The sequence below is a fragment of the Anneissia japonica genome, unplaced genomic scaffold (genome assembly GCF_011630105.1).
Source record: "Anneissia japonica isolate Jap-2015-1 unplaced genomic scaffold, ASM1163010v1 scaffold14072_len149563_cov130, whole genome shotgun sequence".
NCBI lineage: Eukaryota > Metazoa > Echinodermata > Crinoidea > Comatulida > Comatulidae > Anneissia > Anneissia japonica.
Window position 1 is genome coordinate 47,224 of NW_022742657.1, and position 10,883 is coordinate 58,106.

Consider the following 10,883-nt stretch of genomic DNA (forward strand, 5'->3'; position numbering starts at 1 on the left):
TCCATTATCATCTGGCTCTGTAGATGTGTATAAGAGACAACCTTTTACACTGTTAATCATATATAGTAATAACAATTATACTGTACATACATATCAGATTCAGATAATTTATTGTCAAAGTGTACATGAAAATCTATAAATTTATTAGGTTGTATACAGATTAAGATTTATGATGAATACAAAAAAATAAGCCAAGCTTAACTACCTAAATCATATACAGTTTATTCCTTTTTATGATGATGAAATAATAAAATGCTTACAAACCCCCTTTTAAATATATCCCTGTCCCACTAATTTGAAGCAGATTATTTACGCAGATTCAAGTTTATAAGAAAAATTAAATATATACAAGAATAATCAATCTGACTCATCGCATCTTATTCATTTAATGGATAAATGCCCATAGGTGTATTTATAATATACACTCTGTTGTGTGCTTATTAGGTTTTTTTTATACAAAAAAACCAGAAAAAATATACAGGTACTAAAGAAAGAATAAACAAGCTTGCAAATACCAAAATTTATGAAAATCAAAGAGATATAAGTTGATAGGCTGTACATAAAAGCCCCAATAGATTGAAAAGTAACATTTTTAACATCAATATGCAAGAAAATAACATGCATTTATGCATGATATGATTAAAAACTTACACTACAAAAATATGAAATCATAAGATCAATAGTGTGTGATTCAAATTTGATGAGAACTACACTGTAAACAGTTGAGGTTGGCAGATTACAATAGGCGAAAGCCCAAACAATCAATGTACTTGCTCCATAGAACACAAAATAAAAATAAGAAATTTAAAATTAGATACTAAAAATTTTAAATTGAAATTAGTTAATTAATACATTGAAAGAAGATATTTTGTAAGAGCAGACTTAAATAATGAAATTAATTGATAATTTTGAATTTCTATTGGTAATTGTTCCCATAGTCGTGGGAATATAACGTAAACAGAATTAAGAAAAGTATTAGACTTTGCATTCCAATGTATAAGTCTACCCTTACATCTTTCACTACTATTTACATACTGAGAAAATGAAGGACAAAAACCTTTTAAAATCTTAAAACCTAGTACAAGTTTCTGAACTTTAAATGCCTCTTCGATAGATAAAATAATAAGAGACTTTAGTCTATAGAAATATTATTGTTTTCTGTTTAATAACTTCAACTCTATAGATATCATTTATGTAGAATAATTAATATTTTAACAGTTTACAAAAAAACCATAACTTCAGCTCTATGTATATCATATTCAATAATCAAATATTTTAACAAGTTTATAAACATTATGCAACTTTATATTTTGATATTATTGTATTGAATAATTATTTTAAGTTTAAGATCCATAACTTAACTCTATGTGGATGATATGAAATAATGGATATGTAGATATTCCTACACTTATAAATTTGAATTGTTGAAAACACACAAGTGAAGCAAGTGGACTGTCAGTATTTAATAATTGAATATTTTTACTGTGTTGTCACCATCATTTGCTACTGCAATTCTCCTTGGATGATATGAAATGATGGATAATCCCCATGGACATTTGATTCCATCTTCTGGTTTATCAATTCTTTTTATGAAAGTTCCATCACTACTGAATAGCTGTAGTTTGTGTTCACTTGATATAATGATGTTGTCATCCTCATCAACTACTACTCCACATGGAGAATTTACCTTACCATCCTCATCACCTGCTTCAACAAGGACTTTTATAAACCTTCCCTCATTATTAAATAATTGTAATCTACTGTTGCCATTGTCCAATACAAGAAGGTGTCCTTGGTTAGTAAGAGTAACATCAGTGACATAACTCATTTTACCTTCTTTTGTACCATATGACCATATTGTTTTGATGGTTTTGCCATTATTCATGTCAAACATGTACACACAGCTACTGAACCCACCTGCTGCATACAAAACATTTGATGTCTCATCCACATGAAAACTCTGTGGTGTATTCTTTGCTCCCTCACTAATTGTTTTAATCAGCTGACCATTCATATTGCATATTCTGATAGGTTTATTAACATTGTAATCACTGAATGCTATGTTACCATTCTTCATTTTGTACATTCTGTTAACTCCCACACCTTGTGGTAGTGTAACCTTACCAATATATTCTGATTGCTTGTACTTGAGCATTTCATTTGTCCGACATGAAACCAGTAAGGAGTCATCTTCACACTTAACTACATCTATAATAAATGTTGCATTTATTTTAATAGTATTTACTAATCTGTCTTCTATTTTGATTATCATTGGTGATTGGTTAACTGGTTCATCATCAGCACTCACATCTAGTTTACAAACTCCTGGACTTGTGCATTTTCCTTTTACAAAATAATCTCCATTGTCATCTTCCTGAATTTGAGAGATGTTGGTTTCCCCTGCAGGATGTGTCCATGTTGCCTTCAGTTGATTAGCATATATTTCATGTTCATCTGTTTTGATTATTTTGACAATAATTGTCTGATCTTTGATCACGAATTCCTCTCCTTCTAATGTTAAACAGTCTGCTGCCCTAAAATCTGTTACAGTCCCTATATCACATTGTCTTAATGAAGTCATTTGCTGTTTGTTTATGAAGTAGTAAATTTCTCCATTATCATCTTGCTCTGTTTTTGGTAATTCATTTATTCTGTCTCTGAGTGCTGTAACTACTGTTTCACTTGACTGCATTGCAGTGCCTTCATCACTCTTCAATAATTGATTAAGAAAAGACAGTTTTGTTTTTATATCGGATAATATTGCTTTAAATTCATCCATTTGTACATCATTTACCTTCTTTTTTCGTTTGTAGATTGTTTCTACTTCATTTTTCATTTTGTCTCTATTCTCTTTTACTTTTTTGAATATTTCTTCTACATGATTGTCTATATCTATTAAACATGTGTCTTTATTTTGTTGTAATTTTGTAGCATTGTGGATAACAGCTTTGAGACCGCCTTCTAATTTGTTTATGAAGTGTTGGGCAGATTTTTCCAAGGTGGCTGAAGTTTTTTTTAATATTTGGAATGCGTCTGAAATGTTGATTGATTTGTGTTTTCCATCCCATGCATTGTGGTCCATAAGTATACAATTCACACAGATTGGAGTTTTACAATCTGTGCAGTAGAACTCCAAAGGTTTACTGTGATGTGAACACAGAGGCGGATGTAACAAAGTCATCTCAGAGGGACTCATTGATTGCACATCCTCCAGTAAATGTAACTTGTGATTTACAAAGAGTGTATACCTCTTATGTTGATCACTACAAGTAGAGCACAAATACTGTCTGCAATCCTGGCAGTAGTATTTTACTTGTCTTTCCTTTTCACAAACACTACATTTCGTGTGATCACTGTGTGAAAATTGTTCGATAGTTTCTAATAAGTTATTTAGAAAGGTATTTGGTGGAAGCTTCTCAAGCCCTCCTTTTGGAATGGGATATGATTTTGAGCAAGTTGGGCAAGTCAGCTTACCCTTCTCCTTAACCCAATCTACCAGGCATGCCAAACAGAAACTATGGAGGCAGTTGAGGGATTTTGGATTTTGAAGTCTCTTAAAGCAGATGGTACACTCTAAGACCTTCTCATCAACATGTTCCAGAAACTGATTCAACTTACTGGTAGCCATCTTGAATAGATATAAATTATTATCATTTGAACTGGATAAATAATAATGTCATGCAATTATAGTCTGATGACCCTATAGAAAATAATGGCTTCTATCTCCTATTTTGTATAGGGTCTGAAATAACTTGACAATAATTGCTTTATTAAGTCAGTTATATATAAATGTATGCTACTGAGTATATAATCAAACTACTGGTCATGGTGGCTAGTTGTCCAGTGATCAATACAGGACCTGTGCATGTGTATTAGCTGCATGTCTGAGACGGTTTACTTACATGTGTAGTGGAATATATAAGCAACAGTATTCACACGAAATGAAGTCAAGTGTTACATGAGCCAAATTGAAATTTTAATTCAAAAACCAAATTTAATCATCGCAAGTCATAGTTTAAATTGCAAAGTAAATACCACTTTCAAAATATATATGGGACTTGGAAGACAACACACAACAACATCAATTTTCCTGGTCAATACTAAAATGGTCATCATCGTACTCCCTCAACTCTAAGATGTAATTTGTGTTTATGGGGAAATGTTACATAATCACCAGTTATCACCAGTAATAAACTTTAAACAAGAAAACAGCAGGGGCGGATCCAGAGATGTCCAAATGGGGGCCCTAAAAAGGGGGCCAAAATTTGGGATGATCGAGTCGGCCCCCTCTAAGTCTGCCCCTGAACAGGACATTTTCCTACAGTCTCACCTGGCCATTGGCTTTCTAGCCTTGATAGTGTGTAGCCAAGCATAAAACTTGAAATAAATGGCATGATGGTACATTGTTTAGTATTGCTCCTAACAAATTTTTTTCCTAAAAAGTTACTTTTGATGATTTATATTTAGTTTAAAAGTTCACAGGGGTGGCTCCAAGATTTGCCTGATGGGATGTGCGAGGTCCCCAAAGCATGAGGTGGACATGGCCCTTAGGTTCTTTTCCCCAAGAAGATGGAAGATTTTGCTGTCAAGAGCAAAGTGAGAGTGGTCGAGTGTCACTTAAAATGTTCCGAAAGAGGTCTGGTGGGGGGGGGGGGCGAGGTCCATTAGGTGAAGCCCCTGAAAAATTTGGGAATTTAGGGGTTTCAATTTTAGTGTCTACTAGTTTGTGCAAAATACATATAAATTTTTTTTCTTCCTGGCAAATTGTGGTTTTTCTTCTTGGCATATTGTCGTTTTTCTTCTTGAAGGGTGGCCCTGGCTGCATTATTTTTTTCCCCATACAGTCCAGGCAGAAATTATAGAGGGCACTATTTAAGGTCATTTTGGTGAATTGATAACATGAATAATGCATGCATGCTTGACACTTCTTCTCACCATTCGCGAATGTGGTGTGGTGTTCGTTGCTTGTGCAATATGAAGTTAGGGCATGGAGGACTTAGTTTAGAAACTAAACTAATTTTTTTCATGGTTATTGTAGGCCACGATCTCTTGGTAGTCGGTCAAGAGGAAAGTGTATACAGTCGATACATAGTGAACTACCGTAATTGACTATTACTGTAATTACAAGATAGTATATTATTATGTACTACAGTATATATATATCGAAATGCACACCATTGTGTCGGGATTCAATATTCGACATTAATTGTGTCAACAGCTGTAATTACAATCGGCAGCGTTAACGTACAACATGGTCTTTAAAAGTATAAAAGGGCAGCGCTGAATTACTGGTCGATTATTTGAGTAGTGTAAATTATAGCAATAATTAAATACTATAGTACTACTGTACTGATTCTAAAGGAAAGTTTAGAAATGTTCAGACACACAGGTACAATTCTATGTATTGTTTTAATGTTGACTTCTTACAAATAGCTGATACAATTATTGATTTTTTGTATTCTTTTAACCTTCTAATCTATGAGAGCATTTTAAAAATTAATGGGGTGATGTATGCACTCCCAGCTTCCATCTCTGCTTTTGTGCAGTGGCTGATTTTTTGGACCCTTTTTATCGTCACGTCAGACCCTTCGTTAGAAAAATTCTTGTCCTACCGCTGCTTTGCTGTGATAATGTTGTTTTTAACATTGGTATTTATAATTTTTTGCACAAATTTCAGCTACCATATTTTAATCTAACCTCTGTGACAATGCAAATATACATATTCTTAAGCTGGACTTATGCGCCCTTGTGACTCAACTCAACTGACATCAACTGATCTTTGGCAAGTTGCCAGCAACTGGCAAGCAAGTGAGAGTCACATGACTGAGGCTGACATAAGCGCACTTTGCAATTGAAAGCAACTGAAATTGTCATTTGCCCTCGGTTGCTTTCAGTCGCCCATGTTCTATATTGTAGCAATTCAAAGCAACTGGCAAGCGACTGAAAATGCTACTGCGCATGTCGATTATAAAGTTACGTTTACCGCTGATAATAATTTGGCGTGGTTTATGTAAAATGTACTGGTGTTTACAAGACTTCTGTAATACCATAAAACCTCGAATTGAAACCCTGGGCTTTTCATTTTTTTAATTATTTATTTAATTTGTTTTTTTTTTAGCCTTTGGATGCGCTTCTTTTCAAAGCTACTTTTGCAGAGTAAAGAGGGGGCTTCTCAGGGGCAGATCCAGAAATGTCCAAAAGTGGGGGCCGGAAGTATGGCCGAAAGTTGGGCCGATTGACACAACACTGTTGTAGGGGGTCCAGGGGGCATACCCCCGCGAAATTGTTGTGTTCTAGACTGTCTCTTATACACATCTAGATGTAGGTTCTGTCGCTTGGTAGCCCATAGTCATTTTGGTCCACTTTCCACAAATTTGCACCTACCCAATAAACACCTGTGTACAGGCCTGATTTATGTCTTACACGTTGTTTAATATTTAGTAGGCCTGTATACCTCTATCAACATTTTTTCAAATCTGTTGATCTGAAATGTTTTCATAATATGCCAGTGCTTTCATCTCAGATAACATAATAATTTGGTTCAGTATTTTAACTTATTAGATATTGATTGGATCTATTGCACTGAACAACATAAATTAATATAATATTTACCTTAAAATTCTCTGTTAAGTTTTAGGTGTGCATGAAGTGTCTGCTAAAATAGAAATGGGTTTTTCCAGGTTAGTCATGTGACCTTATAGGATTGATATGAAGCAATGGGTAACATGCTTACTTGTGTCGCAGTCATTTCCTGTCCAACCGGGATGACAAGGTTTCTTTGTGAGTGCAATCAAGCGTGACATGATGAAATCAGTCATGCAGTGACTTAGAACTGCTGTAAAGTTACTGTAGTGTATTCATTGTTCTAGCTGATATCAATCCAAGTCAAACTTATATTCAGGTCGCAGTTAAAAATAGGCTCCCAGTGGGAGCATGTGTCTACTGCCTTATACAGGAGTTTTTATTTTTGAATTTAATCTTATGTTCTTCAATATGCAGATGTGTTTGTCATTGTAGTGTATCTGAATTTTTCGTGAAAATTGTCTTTCATAACAATATTCTGTATACTACTAGGCCCACTGTATTATATTGCACTAAAAAATATTAACTCTTGGAGTCACCACGTTATGTCGTTGATCTCGAAAAGTACTACCATATTCTAGAAGGCGTCCTTTAAATGATGGTTAACTAAATGTAGTAGTCATTCCTCCACCGGATTTACCCTTTTCTGCCATCTTTAATTGCTACATCATGACATAGTGTCTATTGCCCCGATGGGGGCACTTGGACATAAAAACAATTCTATTTATGTTTACAAATGTGTAAAAAATGACAAACAAAAATCAATGATCAATCAATCAACAATTTAAACATTTGATTTGGTTAAATTTACATATGTATAAAGACTAAACAATTAAAATTATATAAAAAGCAGAATGAAAATGTGTATAAAGACCATTGATAATTAATGAAAAAAATTAAAAGAATTAGGTAATATAAAAATAATATAAAAATCAAAATTTAAAAGTCATTCAAAAATGAGGGAACAAATAATAACAATAAAATAATAATTCAATAAATGGATCCTCATCCATGCAATTAAAAATTAAAAACCCTTTATTACTTACAGTGCACAGAACTGAAAAGGGAGAAATTGAAGATGTCAAGCATTTTTTACTAAATTGTCCCACTTACAATATCATTAGAAAACAACATTTAACAAATCTTGAAAATGACCTCTGTAACGACTATGATACATGGACACTTTTTTCAACAACAAATGATGATATTAAAATTAAATTATTTAAATTATTCAGTCTTCTAATATTTGTGATACCTCTATTTTTGATAATTTCTGTAAAAATGCATCATGAATGCTTGGGTGAAACGCTCACAACTAAAAAATTCACAACAATAGTATAAATGTATTGTTGCTTATCAAATTGTGTAATGTTAATGTTTTTTTTTTCTTTTACACCAAAAATGGATTCATCGTAGTCAGTATTTCTTAAGTAGTCCTACTCTGGTATAATTTTTTTGTTGTAAGACGTTTTAATCTTTAGATTTTATATTTTTGGGTTAGTTATTTTAAGTATTTACATTACAGTAGACCTGTATTTCTGAGTATGAAATGTGATTTTTTTTATCTCATCTTTTATCTCATTAAATTTGATCCACTTTATCTGTTGCTGTTGTGCAAGTCCCTGCCATCCCATTGGCATTGTGAAGCATCATTTTAATACACATAGCAGGCTTAGCATGGGGAAATGTTTAATATTTTTCGGATAAAATTCCACACTATTATAAATGATGTGATGAAGAGGCCTAGCAAACTTACAGAGAGTAGTGATACGCAAAAAAAATGTGAAGGTCTAGAAGTTTACAGAACTCTGTTTTGCTTGTTTTGATCCTAGTGCACATTAAATTATTTTTTTATTCCAGAATCTGAAAATATCCAGATATATCAATAATTGTCTTTGAAAGAATTAGCAGGCTATGGCAGAATTTGAAAAAATAGTGCAACATAATATGGAAAAGAATTCTGAAATTGAATTTGAAATAGGTTTGTAATTTATAACATTGTTCCTTATTAATATGGATTGAATGAGAACATAATACATTTTTTGTTTTATTTAATATTTATTTTATTTCAATTAACCAAATTAATAAATAAACCAATTTTTTTTTTTTTTTTTTTTTTTTTTTTTTATTAAAGAATGGCTTCAGTATTAATTGCTGTACATATATCCAACTACAGTACATTACAGGTTGAGTTCTGTACATTATGGATTTGATCACCATAAACATAAATATAATTTGAAAGATTTTAGAAAATAATTAATTTATGAACATTTATAAATTTTAGTCTCAGTGTGGTTTGTCTTATTCAATAAGACAAACCACGAATAAGCACCCCATTTGAATAAGTGCCCCTCTCGAATAATCGCCCCTACTAACATGAAAATTTCCTTAAGTGCCCGCGCCTCCTAAAATAATATCATAAGATTTTCTTTTTAGCAAGTCAATAATTCAATCAATTCTGGGACTGTGGTTTTGGCATGATTTGAGCTGCAGAGTGGAATCACATTCTTCTATAGGTCAACATCAAAATGAGGATTTCTCTCGGGCAGATGAGAGCTCCGATCCCTACACAGACAGTATATTTCCAACTTTCCTCTTACATAGTAATTTGTCATCCAATGGCCAACAAGCTAACCACTACCCACCACCACTAATTGCATCTGCTATTTTGCTGTTATGTAAATCTTCACAGCATTCATGTCATGAGCCATGTTCTCTAGACGACTTTCTTTTCCGCCTAACCACCATTCGTAATGTCCTTATATAATCCTTTTTAATCCAAAAAGTGCCTCTTGAATTTAATAAGTTCCCATAAGAACTCTTCATCTATTTCCATAGCGCCCCTTCAATTTCCACTCTGTTTCATAAGCGCCCATTTAAATAAGCACCCAGTTTGAATAGGCGCCCCTTAGAAAGTGCAAAAAATATTTTAAATGCCCTGGCGCTTATTCGTGCGAGTACGGATTCAATTTTAAATTTAATTTCTGTTAGTACAGGTACCATCTAGGGCCAATATTCACACAAACACAGTGAAACACACACAAAAAAGCAATACAATGGTAGCTGTGCCTCACAGGGATGTTGCTCTACTAAAGTAGATATGACCTGCATACCCCAATCCTAATCAAACTATGCATCACAGCCTGTAGTGGTTGTACTTCACTAAGGTTCTAATGATCGGCATATTACCCCAACCCTAAGAAAACTATGCACGACGGTGTAAGGCAGGGGTGGATCCAGAGATGTCCAAAAGTTGGGGCCGAAAGGAGGGGCTGAAATTTGGGCCGATTGAGACAACACTGCCCCAGGGGGTCCGGGGCATGCCCCTGCGAAATTTTTGTGTTCTAGAATAACATTTGAGGCATTCTGGGCTATCATTTTTATCTTTTTCTTTTTTTTTTTTCTTTTTCCCTCTTTTTTAACCTCCCAAAAAGAGGGGGCCGGCGCCCCCAAATCCGCCCCTGTAAGGGTACTACTCCACCAAGGCCCTAATGACCCGCATAAAAAAAGGAGAAACTCACAGATTTAGCAACATCAGCACAATAAATGTAGAAATTCGCATACTAATTTTCAACAGAAAGTTAGATAGTATCTTACTTAATAGACAAAGATTTTCCAAAGTAGAGAAATACTCTATAATTTACCATCCCATTGATTTTTGGCCCTACAGCATTAAAAAAAAAATTATTATACTTTTTTGTAGTTCAGTTTATTCTGTACTGCAAGTCTTTCTTCTTGCGTATGACATGAATTGATATCTAGCGTCTGTTATTAATTTGACTGGCACAGTTTTAGCAGTGTCACCAATGAGCAGGTTAACATGGCCTCCCATTACAAAAAAAGTTTTTTCAATAACTAATACAGCACAGTAATCTTATTTACTTTACTTATATAATATTGAGCGTCAGCAGATTGCTCTGATTTTTTTTTATCTCTTTATATATATTTTAGACACTTGCAGTGATGTTTCCAACAATGAAGAAAGTAAAGACAGACCTAATGAAACATGCTTAATTTCAGAATATTCTGTTATTGAAAATTGTCATCTAAATTTGTTTCCTGTTAATATTATCCATGAAGAGAAAAATATGAATGAATGCAATGAAGTTGAAAAACAATTTGAAATGTCTGGCAGTTCAGAGAAAAACATACAAACATGTGAAGAGGTAAAATATCAAGCATAGCATGATGAAATCAGTCATGCAGTGACTTAGAACTGCTGTAAAGTTCAGGTACCTGTCTCTTATACACATCTAGATGTGTATAAGAGACAGTGAGAGCTCCGATCCCTACACAGACAG

The 10,883-nt window shown here is 33.6% G+C and overlaps 1 protein-coding gene and 1 long non-coding RNA gene across 2 annotated transcripts in view; one reads left to right on the top strand and one right to left on the bottom strand.

Moving 5' to 3' along the window:
• LOC117119204 overlaps positions 1 to 10,602 on the top strand; it is an 11,727-nt gene extending 1,125 nt beyond the window's left edge. Inside the window, exons 4-5 of the long non-coding RNA XR_004447153.1 lie at positions 8,443 to 8,563; positions 10,534 to 10,602. This is a non-coding gene — a long non-coding RNA (uncharacterized LOC117119204). The remainder of the gene's footprint in view (positions 1 to 8,442; positions 8,564 to 10,533) is intronic.
• On the bottom strand, positions 64 to 3,643 carry LOC117119202 (tripartite motif-containing protein 2-like). The gene has a single exon (XM_033264015.1). It carries the CDS (start codon positions 3,626 to 3,628, stop codon positions 1,463 to 1,465), a length of 2,166 nt encoding a protein of 721 aa, XP_033119906.1. The 5' UTR covers positions 3,629 to 3,643; the 3' UTR covers positions 64 to 1,462.
• Positions 10,603 to 10,883: the final 281 nt, after the last annotated feature.

Bases quoted from the DNA above. Each gene is read 5' to 3' on its own strand.
- LOC117119202 (XM_033264015.1), bottom strand. From the start codon at position 3,628: ATGGCTACCAGTAAGTTGAATCAGTTTCTGGAACATGTTGATGAGAAG.